This window comes from Halyomorpha halys, unplaced genomic scaffold, assembly GCF_000696795.3.
Source record: "Halyomorpha halys isolate HHAL.00 unplaced genomic scaffold, Hhal_1.1 Scaffold48.1, whole genome shotgun sequence".
Lineage (NCBI taxonomy): Eukaryota > Metazoa > Arthropoda > Insecta > Hemiptera > Pentatomidae > Halyomorpha > Halyomorpha halys.
Genome location: NW_027107227.1, coordinates 942,003 through 954,953, shown reverse-complemented (window position 1 = coordinate 954,953; position 12,951 = coordinate 942,003). Strand labels below are relative to the sequence as shown.

The 12,951-nt window shown below is 31.4% G+C and overlaps 1 protein-coding gene and 1 pseudogene across 1 annotated transcript in view; one reads left to right on the top strand and one right to left on the bottom strand.

Moving 5' to 3' along the window:
* The window catches only part of nrm (neuromusculin), a gene marked incomplete at its 5' end in the record, with an annotated part of 472,198 nt that overhangs the window by 248,682 nt on the left and 210,565 nt on the right, over nucleotides 1-12,951 (top strand). The window contains 1 exon segment of the mRNA XM_067045512.1: nucleotides 1,207-1,370. Coding sequence (XP_066901613.1) covers nucleotides 1,207-1,370 — 164 coding nt within the window.
* LOC112211941 (U6 spliceosomal RNA) lies at nucleotides 12,551-12,648 on the bottom strand (annotated as a pseudogene).

Here is a 12,951-nt window from a genome sequence, read left to right as displayed (position 1 = left end):
CCATCGTCTTAGGTGTGCGTACAGAAATAACAACTTTTGCGAGCATAGATTGGCAATGAACTTTTCTATCTCAAGCAGTGTATACGCCACCTGTGCCATGATTAGACCCAGGAAAGGAAGTGGATCTAAGATCGATTTTGGGGGATTTAGAGTCCCTTATTTATAGGCCTAGTCCATGCGGCTGTGACCGATAAGCGGTCGGTACATGTCTGCTTAAGATAGGTTCGTGCATTGGATTGTTATCATTTATTATTCATTGCACAGGTATTGCTAAGTGTTATGTACAGAAATTATTAATATACAAAAATGACAATGTGTTTTTAGAAAATAATGCAATATGTAAATTTGGGAGCTTCGGTGAGGCTCGAGGTGGAGCGCTCTGGTGAGTTGTGGTCCAACCACTTGCTCCCTCTCGCTACATATGTATACTGTTGTAAATAACAATAAATAAATTATTAAAAAAAATATATAACTATATTACTTTTAGATCCATCCCACTTTTTAACAAAATAATAATTATGTAGGTACTATAATTTAAATTAAACTCGTAAGAAAGAAAACAAATAAAAATTTAGGCTACAGAAGTTGTTTCCAATGAAAATCTATCACTAAAAAAACAATTAAGTACAATGCCATTAAATTAAATACCCTTAATTAATATGAGTATAGCTCGTGTTTCAGAACTTTTATTTTTATTTTTTTTTTCCATTTTATTTGTTCTTTTTTTTTTAAATATTCAATGAAATTATTTTCTCGAACTAAGTAGCTTTAATGCACCAAAGAAGTAATTTAACATAGTTGAGAAGCCGCCAAGATACGAGTAATGAAGGTAAATTTGGCTATTGAACTAACTTGGATGATTTATGAACCTCCACCATCGATCCAAAAACTCTTACAGGGTCACCCCATCAGCATTGCTTCCGGGCAGAAAAGAACCCAGCTGGTGATCTGTTCATGAGGTTCCGATTTATTATCTATTAGTAGAAATACACTTGGACTTTAATATATGTATTTTTTTTTTATCTTGTATATAATACAAAAGGAAATTTTGTTTATGTTTATTTTTCATTTACATTTATCACAGATGTATGACTGTAAACTTGTGGAGGATTAGCTCGTACATTTTTTAATTATATATCATCACTTCTATTATTTTATAAAATATTGTAATTAATCTATTTTTTAAATATTTGCTATCTGTTCCAGTACGGCCGAAAGGTCTCAAGATGATCGGGGTTGACTCCCACGTTGTAAGAGGAAGCAAGGTTGAACTGCAGTGTATCGTCCAGAGTGCCCGCCCTCCTGCCAATGTCACGTGGTACAACGGGACCACTCCACTCCAGGAGAGTTCAAGCAAATTGGAGATTCAGGTAACAACTTTCTTTTGAGTTATGAATTGCTTTCACTTATTTTATTCCACAACAATGACACTTTACTACAATTTTGTGTAAAATCCACTTAATCAAATCACAAAATTCGATAATAATCAATATTCAAATGCTTATAATATAGTAATTATAGAAAGCAAAACTAATGAATACACGCTTTTTCTACATTCACTCCCATCCAATCAAAAATCCAAGTTCTGTACCCGTGGGACTTTAACGCACGTAGAGGACTGGTGTTACTAGCAATATAAAATATGTCAGTGTTTTATTTCTTGATGTTAATAATAAGTGTACAATTTGACAGCACTAAGGCCGTTCGTAGCCTAGCGAGTTAAAGCATCAATTTTGACTGACTCCGAGACTGCAGCGACGCCGGTTCGAATCCGACTCACGCGATCTTTTTTTCTATGGCAGCCCCACGAAATAAAAACTTGCTCTCCAATATGGTTAGAATAAGAAGACAACTTGGAGATAAATTCCTCCCTGTATGTCAAAACTGACCTGGAGGGGGGCATAAAAACAAATATTAAAAAAATAAGTCTTACAGGACTAAAGTATGTCCAGCCATATCTCACAAATTATATAGTTTAGAAAATAAAATAGTCTTATAATTTTATTTTCTAAACCAGCCATTTTTTGGTTGGAAAATTCACTGTTCTTCAATAGTGCACAAAACCTATTTTTCAATAAACACATTAATTTTCGAAGGTTAAGTAAGACACTAATAAAATTATTACATTGATACCGAATCCCATGCTTACGCCTGTGGGACTTACGTTAAAGTCCTACAGGCTTATGCTCGGCATATTATTAACGTATGTAATAATATACCGTGTTACATAATATAAAATAGATTGCTTTTTATTTGTTTTTTAAAAGATAGGGTTAAGAGTCTGATTTGACTGGATTACTTATTAACCATTTCAAAGGAGATTATAATTTCAAAAACTTCATTCTTCATTCAATTACATGGACCTGTTGGTTACAACATTTTTATTAAATAGTCTATTTGAATCTACTGTAAGATTTTTTAAAAATTAAACCAAATGAAATTCGAACCTTATGAAATGTGAAAAAACCTATTCAGGTTTTTTTTTTTTTTTTTTAACTTTGAATTTTTATTCCTAAAATTGTTAATGGAATATTTTTTAGTAAAATAGAAAACCTAATTGTATCTCTTCATCTGAGATATACCATTGAATGATTGTTCTATAGATGTTTGCCAATATTGACTGTACATTTCCAGGTATGGATGGCCCCATAGCGATACACTGCCTGTAGTATGTAACCCTAGTCCCCTTTAGCATAAGAAACAAAGCAGACAGGAAATTGTAGCATTTCCTAGTTGTATCGTCGATTCCTCAGGATCTCTTTTATCTTCAATCGATGCGGTGGATGTTGTATATGTTCCTTTGGCCGTACATCCTTTGCCCGGGGGGTCCTTTGCAGAAGCTATCAGGACTGTTTTGCATCCTGCCAACTCGATTTGTGTCGTGGCCTGGCTATTTGTCCTCTGAGGGCCCTTTTTCTATCCCTAATAGATTTTGTCCTCGGCCCTTCACTCCCTAGGGTAAAATTTTCAATTTGTCTTTTTTTCATTTATATTCAATGTTTCAAGAAATATGTTTCTCTGACATTCAACATGACGATAGGTCTTCTTCTATACTTTTAACTTTTTAAATAAAATTGCGCAACACATCTACAGACAGGCAGAATAATATTTTCATATTCATTTTTCAGGTGAAGGAAGGTATGTGAATTAAGTTGAGATGCAATGATAATAGTTAATCGCTATTTTATCATTTTAAAACGTTTCGGTCTAATAATTGATTATTAGGCCATACTACATAAAATAGGTTGGTTCCTCTGGTACAATCAGCAAGGATTTATAATTATTCAACTGAAATACACAACACAGAAATAAAAAAAAAGTATTTATTAACAGTACAATGTAATGCCACTGAAATGTTAAGTATTTTTTCTAATTTTTATTTTCGTTGTTTTGTATTTCAGTAGAATAATCATAAATCCTAACGGATCGTACCTGAGGATGGCTTGTCTGCTCATTTTAACTTAAATCGATTTTCATTTTCATTCTTTACTAACACATACATATAAATTTAAGCAAAAACATTATTCTAATACATTTGCACCTTTAAACGGTAACTTTTATTTTTATACTTTTTGTGTTAATTTTGCATTCCCAAAAACTACAAATATCTGTCAAAGTAAGTATGATCCTATATGTTTATCTTGAACGCATTAAGTCGATCATTCTATTGTTTATTCATAAGGCTATGGTTGTGTATATTATTATAAATGTCTTAAGTCTTCCAAATAAATTAAAATAAATGATATAGAAAAATGTACTAAAAGATAAGTAGTTAGTTAATTTATTTTTAGAAATCTATATCTCAGGAACTATGTGACGTACAGATGTCTGACAACACTCAAATTAAAGCTAGTTAAATTTAATATAAAATAGTTGATAACGTTTATCTTTTTACAGAGTAATTACTCATTTTACAGAGTAATTTTTGTGATATTTGACAAAATAAATTTATAAAATGTTAATTTCTAGTTCTTTGGATAAAATGTATCTCAGGAACCATAAGACGTACATATGCCTACCAGTATTCAAAATAAAAGAAATTTAACTTCGTATAAAGTAGTTTACGAAGTTTATCTTCGTAGGAGTAGTAGTTTTTATGATATTCGCATATAAATATATAATGAATATTTGGCACAAGGAAATTTGTCCGAACAACTATAAATCAATTTATTTTAGCAATTATTATTAAAACTACTACTCCTACGAAGACAAACTTCATAAACTTTTTTTATAATCCATTAAACTGGCTTTAATTTCAGTGCTAATAGACATCTTTACGTCAAACGGTTTTTGAGATATAAATTTCTCAAAATAAATAATTCTAGTCTTGTTGGTAGTTTTAAATGTATGAAGCTCCGAATGAATAATTAATTTATTCTATCGTTTTGAGGTAGCCGCAACTTTTATTCCCCCTATACTTGGCAAACTCGTCGATTTCGACTAGTAATTATACGTAGTTTTCCTTAAAGTAATAAAAAATTGGGGTGAAATAACTGCCTTTTTCTTCCTCTTGGGCTCATGTACTAATACCAACTTCCGGATTATTGGGAAAAAATTGAAGTTTCAAAATTAATACGATTTGTTTCCCTGTTCTGCCAATCAGTTAGCTATGGAAGGGATACACTTATTTTCCTCAATCCTAAAAAAAAGGGGATATTTCAGCTTCAGACTCGACTCTTCAGATTCTTGAACAAGATATAAAATACCATTTCATATATATATTTTTTTAAGCACAATTGTTACAATTTCACCCTTTCATCAAGAACGCGTGGAACCAGGAAAAGAGAGGCTGATGTGGATAACAGAATTTTCCACAATATTTCTAAAATCACAAACTTCATACACATGAAATAATGGCTCTGAAATTCAATGCTGTTAAATATGTTGTAGACAATGATTGCTAGTTTATGTATCTAATCTTTTCTTTTGTTCATTTATTTTGTGTTTTAGAGGACTCTTTAATTCTAATTAACTAGGCAGTATTCTTAACATATATTCTAAATTTTATTAAATCAATTCAGTTAAGAATCCATTTCAGTCTGAAGTAATATGACTTTATTACTACAAAACATACAACATTAATATTGAGATTCTATATATTTTTTTGTAATTACGCCTAAAATTTACTAATTTTCTAGAGAGGAGGGCTTTGGGTTTTATTCATTTTTTAGTCCTTTAAAATCTGTATTTGCTTTTTGATTAGGCTGCTAATCTGTATAATGAAGTAGGTCCTAAGTTGTTTGTATGCTTAGCTTTTCTAGTAAACGATGAGGGATTTAGTAACGTATTAATTCACCACCTCTCAACATAAACATTCATTATAAAATCAACTTTATTAAGTAAAAATTTTAAATTTTATAAATTTAAATTTTTTAAAAATTTAATTAAAATAGTCGGATAATCATATTTCTTTCCTGATCCAACGTTATTTAGTACTATTTCCTTAATGATGTGTGAAATGAAGTTCGTCTGTTGATGTTTAAATAATTTTCTTTGTCAATTATTTTTATGATTATGTAAAAATATAATCTTCTTTAATGAAAACTACTATTTGATAATTTTTCCTTTAAGCATAAGCACAACTGTAATATCTAAGATGAGCTGTGCTCGAAAGTTTTAATATTTATTTTGCTACCGACCTATAACCCTGGTAAAATTTTAATTTCCTTTATTTATAATTATTTATTTAATTTATTCATTTCTCATAATTACGGTATTAATAGTTCCGTCATTGATACGTATTGCACTGACATGTAGTATATAAAAATATTTAAACAAATTTATTTCTGATAAGTTTTTTTTTTGGATAGGAATTAAATATAAATCTAGGGAGTGAAGCATTAAATAGCTAGCTGGAAGTGTATATAAACTAAATATTAAGCCACTTTTGTTTGATGGAATTATCGATATGCAAAGCTCTGGAGCGATAGTCACAGCAGAGTTTAATTTTATCTCTGTTGTGTTTATATTATTATAATAAAATGATTATATTATCATAATTTGGTTGGAAAAATTAATGACTCAGAGATTATGAATCGCTGACTAACGGATTATTTCCTTAACAATATCTTTCGCGGGTGTTTTCTCCTTTAGGGACTGTTTAACCGTCGGAGTTATGATTTATGGCGGGACTTTGATTAGAACATATAATATTGCGGGTGAGGGGTTGAGGAGAAGGGGAAAACGATTATGCCTCGCTTAGCCGGGGCAAGTTTGTTGCCGGTGCCAATTACCTTCTCTGACAGCTCCAAAGGTCCCTAACTGTCTCGTCTTCAATCTGCAAACTTAGATTTGGTCTTATAGGGACAAAACTAGCCAATTTGTTACATTTCCTGATTAGTTCAAACTACTGGTATTTTTATTTTTTATAATTTAATATTATATTAAAAATTATTTTACTTAAGTAAACCCAGTTTATAGTGTGATCGTCAATCAACAAAAATCTGAAGTCGATTATCAGTGATATGGGTTTCCTCAGAACAATTCTAATAAGTTTTATATATTTTTTAAACTGAATTATTGTTTTAACTAAAGGAAATGTTTTGTTCAAACAATGATTATGTTAATTTAAAAAGTTCTGACTTGTTATTTGTCTTTTCTGGGCGACTTGTGAAAGAAAATAAGAGTGAAGTGGTGCCCAACTTCTCGTTCTGAACATCATAGTGAGAACATCTAGGGAGAAAAAGGAAGTTCACACCAATTTTTGATTAATTTAATTAAATCTCTACCTACTATGGTTGGGGGAAAATAAAAATTTGCGATTGTTTCAAAAACTTTATTTTTCATTCTGAGCTCCATATCTTCAAAACATCGAATAGAACATAGAATATTAAAACAATTAGTTAAACTTCCTTTAAAATAAAGTAAATTTGATAAAATAGTAGCTCAAATAGTGCTGTTCTCCAGATAAAGATTTTCCACAAAAAGAAACATTTTTCTTTTTTAAAATAACGAACTATTTTGTGAAACTACTACTCCTAACGAACGATGTACAGATATAAACTAGCTCTTAATTGAGGATTATTTTAAATTCACAAAATGATAATTACTCGTTGTTTGGAAAAAATCGTATGATTTGTTAAAAACTGTATCTCCGGAACTTTTATAGGTACAAATGCCTATCAGTACTCAGACTAAAGCTAGTTGAATCAACCACAATATAATTTATGTCTTTTATTTTCGTAGAAGCAGTTTCCATTGTTCCACCAAAACTTCTGTAACAGCTGCCATTTTTTATTCCTCGTAACTGTGGTTAGTAGAGTCATCAATTTTGAATCTTAACTGCCTAGTTTTCATTAAATTAATCTAAGATCGGGGTAAGATAACTTCTTTATTTCTCGTCTTGGGCTTTTGGAATATTATGACTGCAACGCATTTCAGATTATCATATACATTTCTTCGTTTTCTGTTTTTTTTTTTTAAAATATTTAATACCAGAAAACGATTTTAATTCGTACAGACCAATCTACTCTCATAGGATAACTAACTGTTCATGCAATAAAACCACCTAGAAATTTGTTACTCTGAGATTAATTTCCCAATAGTGGGAGTGAAGATGGACGACAGAGATTAAAGGGGAAAACAATGGGCTCTAAGAGAAGACCAGAACTGAGCAAGACAAGACGGCGGGCTGCGGAGAAGCCGGCCTTGACAAGGATGGATACCAGTCAGGAGTAATTACAGCCAGCCTTGCCAACTAGTAGCCCCAATAAATTTCCGAGGAAACTCCTCTTTTATTAACTTGAGGGAACACATATGTTATAAGGAGGAGGGTCCATACATCAACCCCTTCGGTTCTTAGTAGCGGTCACTGCTACTGATTGGGCTTTAGGGAAAGGGGGGGGAGAGTATCTTAGTGGACGTCAAAGGGTCCAAGAGTGGATGGCAATATGTACTCTACTTTATATACGGTTATCAGGGTCCTATTATGGGTATCAATTTTACAGCACATAAACTGTGGAGTTTTTAGTATTAGTTCTCAAAAAAGGATAATAATTCGTTAGGAAAGTTTTATTCATTATTTTTATATATTTCTCTTTGGATTGAGTATTTTATATCTAGATACTATTATATAAAAATTTTAACAATTTCTGACGATCAGGCGTGAAAATAAATTTAATATCACCATTTGGAATAGCGTTAGATTTCTTGTCAGAAAATCATATAAATTTTTAAGATTCACTTGGAAAGTGGACTATTACAGCTGTAAACAAGCATTAAGAAATATCAAAAGTCTGTTTCTTTTTCATAAGCCCGCACCCATATCCTTTCAGAATATCATGTATTTGTAGATTAAGATACTTCACACACATCATACAAATTTCACTGTCCACCATAATTTGAGTCGCTATCATTCCTTACTTGCTTAAAAGCTTAAAGTTCAAACAACCATTCCTTACCTATAGATGATGGGTTCGCCCGGCTTTCAATTCATCTTTTAGTCCTATACAGATCTACAGATCTGGTCCTCTCTGATGCAAGGTGAGACCAGAAGATTACGATATCGCTGTGCTGTATCTGCCATGCACGATCTTCAAAATCTTTAAGGTTCTGGTCTTCTATATAATAGGCAATGTTCATCAATAATTATCTCATGGATATGTCCCATCCCTGTTGGTTTTTTCACAGTGGAATCATCATCTCCGGATGTATCTCCTCTGTTTTCCGATTCTTGTGTACCTGGTTGTTTTCTTCCACGCCAAATCTCTCAAGTACTGTCTCACATCTCCCAGATTATTCTCGATCGAGTGGACCATTGTTACCCCTGAGAGCCAGTCTGAAACCGCTTTGTCTTCCTAGCTTATACGTGATGTTCGTATTATACTGGCTAAGGATCTCCTTCCAACTGGTGATTCGCGCGGATGACTTTCAACTCACCTACCTACTGCGACGATCAGTGATCAATGTGGACACTGAAAGGTCTTCGGAACACAATTATTTAATCCCTACGGGCAGTTTACAAATGAGAGTCTCCTTGTCTGACTATCCTTCTTGCCTATCTCATTCTATTGTGACCAAAAATCCTAAGTAGCCGTGCACTTGTTCCACATTCAAAGTTTCTTGAATTTATCCGTTATCCTGTTAAATCGCACCAGGAGTACTTCAGCTTACTGCCCGCTAGACTGTCTTGGTTTCCTTGTTTCCTGGAGCATTTGAAATATACATTTTTCTGGTTATATTTCAATACATTCAAGATGGAAATATATATATTCTGACTTCCTGCATCCTATAAATGTTTTTTTTAGTCGTTCCTTAACCACGGAACCACCTCATCTCCTTGAATTTGATTCAGAAACGACAGTCCACTTTTTTTTCCTACCTCCAGTTATTTATTAATAAAGTAAAACAATATATAATATATATATTATTTTTAGATCAGTCTTTTTAATTTCTTTTGTCCAAAGGTCAGATCAATAATTTTGAGTGATTGGCTATTTCAGTCTTTCTTCTGCATTTAAGGTAGCTTTTTCGTTTTCAGTCGGACAGGCTCCTTGTTAATCAGTATTCTACTAGACGACAGTGGGCTTTGTTTCGAGTGGGGCTCTAACGAGGGTCACCTTTCAGAGGACGCGTGGAGGCTGAATAGGCAGACCGGGGAAGAAGACTACTTACTATCCCCGAGTGGGGCCTCAACGACCCTATTCACTCGCCCGCACCCTAATTAACTTTTTAAAAGGTCAGCCCCCAATCCCCTTCGCATAAAATTATCAGTCCGTCCCTGTCCTCCACCACTTTTTGATTACTTCTTCCTTTTCTAGTATTTAGTAATGAAGCAGTTAGTAACGAACTACGAGAAATGTATGGGCTAAAATACGTCATTTCAAACTAGTGCATTTATTATTTCACGATCCACAGCAGAAGGTATTAAAGATAAGCTGTAAAAATCTCTTATAAACGAACTGCAATGTGTTACATTAATGTGTCAAATAATAATGTTCATGAATTTAACTGCCCATAATAATTGTATTGCGAATTACAATTACTGTGAGCATATTTCGGGCTTAATAACTAGAAATGAAGAAATCTGAAACTGTATTATTTTTATCTCATGTCTGTAAAATGTTCACAAAAACAGATTGAAATTACTGAATCGGCATTGTGGATAAACACCGCGTACTAAAATTTTATTTTTTTCAGTTAATGTTAATAAAAAAGACTAAATTATTAAGTAAATATATATTTTTTAACTTCAAAAATTACTTTGATTATTAAAAATTATAAAAACTCTATAATATTAAAAATATCATCGAAAAAAAAACATATTTTTTTATTCCGTAGGTATTTCAATATGTTTTAAGCTCTTATGTTTCTCCTCTTTTGGCGTTCTGTGTTCCTTTAAAAACAAGGGAGTTTATTCTTTTACTCCATTTTAATAGTTACTATTTTATAATATGCTTTGAAAAAGTCAAAAAACTTAAACTTGAATGGTTGGGTGGCTATACTTAATTTTTTTGCGACAGATTTCTCCTTAGCACTTCGAGTTCATTTTTTTGTGTGATCTCCAAATCAGCCACAGGGCACTAGAGATATAAAGAAGTAGCTTCACAATTCAAAATAGATGTCCGATATCCCTAATTTGATGGTTAGATCATATCACTCGTTTGGTTAGACTTTTGTTCAATTAGTGTGATAGACTAGAATGTACCTGGACATGTAGAAAGCTCCATTATAACCAAATCTAATTGATAATATTTGAATTACCTCCTCTGAATACCGCTAAAAGTAATTTTTTTTAATAAAGTCTTTTTTTTTTTTTTTACGTCAAGTGCTATGAGTCTTATAACAATCCGTAGTTTTCAACTTTTTAATATGAAAAGTATTTAAAATAAAAGTTATTTTAAATCACATTGATATTTATTATAGTTGTAATATTTATTTAAACTTTCCAATTATAATTTCCTAGAATAGTACTCAACTATCAGATATTTATGATACTACATCTATTTATCAATTAAAAAATAATATAAAATATAATATACGTAATTTATGATTTTTTGATAATTGCAAATTATCATAAAACTAATTAATTGTCAAGCTGTTTAACAACGTTTAAATTCACAAAACAAAAAATAAGAATAATTAATTTCTGGATGTTAAAAAAAAGATTAGTAAAAAAGAAAGTTTTTTTTTTCTTTCCTCAGTTCATTTCAAACGTTTCATGTATTCAATACTTGAAATTTAACTTTTTCATTTAAAATTTTAAATGAAAGTTAAATGTTAACTTTTTAATTTTAATAAAAAGGTGAAAAATAAATTAAATTATTTACATACAAAATAAACGTCACACGAAATGTAAAACTGTCGTTCATATCTGTTTGGTTTATTTCAATTTTTTCGTCGTCGTCTTCTTGTTTGTCTTTGTGTTTCTATTTTCTGAATTTTTCGAGATCGAGATTTTATTGTATTGGACAATTTTTTGAAATGTTGGATTTTTTTTTTAATCTATACATTTTTTTATAATTTGTTATAAGGCACTTTCTTTGTTAATTGAATACTTTTAATTTCTATATTCATCATGTAACTGGATCAATATGTATCTAAACTGTTATGTTTTTCATTACAATTTACCTATTCACTAAAAGGTCACAAACAATATTATACTAAAAGATTTGATGTGTGTATACAAATATTGAATCATTTATTACACACAAGGTTTGCTTTCTCCTTCAGGACTGGCGGGTCGTGCCGATTAGCCTATAATCCATGGAGATTTTATACCAGATTTAGCTGGTGCTTCGAGAAAAATCGGGCTGGATAAGATGAGGAAGCGGACGGGGTTGTGTCAAACACTGATAATGCTGACGACAGCCGATACATCGGGAGCTCTGTCGAAGGAGGCAGATACAAACACCTGCCAGCAATCTTTCTCCGTCTCTCCTCTCTTTATTTTTAACATAACAACCTCCTATATTTCTCAGTATCACGTTATACTTTAACAAATCCAATAATCCTCATTAGTACCGTTAAACAATGGAAATTGACGCATGGTAACGTAAATTTCATATGCCTCATACAATCTTCGGATTAATTATAACGAATTAGGTAAATATAGCCTCTTTGGTAGCTGACATATCTCCGAAATTTACCTTGAACGCCAAAGTTTCACACGTGTTTATCGATTTAGCACATGTTTAACATCAAAGCGTCCTTGTAATCTCAGATTTCATTAGAATTTATTAAGGCAAAGTAGAGCTTTTTTTAAATAGTTAAGAACATATATCATAATGGATCCAGTGAAAAGAAAAATTAATGTTCATAATTTATTCGGTCATTTCAAAAACCACTTAAAAATAGAATTTTTTAGGAATCACTGTGTCATTCATAAGTATATGATTTTCTGACACGTTTTTAAGGTGATTCTAGCACTCATAAAGATGATTTTTTTTTTTACTTTAACTGATTAACAATAAAAATGCACGAATTAAAATTATGGTGGATTAAAACAAGTTTTTAATTTTTTTTTTTACTTTCATTATTTTCCTTGATTTCTCTATAGGCCTTTTATTACTTATACAAAGGAAACTTTGTTTATCAACTTTGCAGAGGAGGGACAATTAAGAAACTCAACTGTTGATTAAGAAAACAGTTGACTTTCTAATCTTCTCTGTATCGTTCCAATTTTAGTATATGTACCGCCGAAGCGAGTACATATTCTTTCTTCCCAGTTCTCTCTTAGACTTCGTACAGTGAGGATCGCGGTGTCCCTTTGACGAGAAACAATAGACCTATTGTTTGCCACATTTCTGCTCAAGACTGTCATCAACAGCTAAGCCTTCTTACCTATTTACTTTTATATTTTCTTTATAAACTTGATGCATTTATTAATATTAATAACTAGAATCACTATTTAATTAATCTAAATTAGTATATACACATATTTAGTTAACTCTAGTACTTACGTAACATTACTTTCAAATATTAATTTTAATTACTTTAAAATTTTTATTTTTA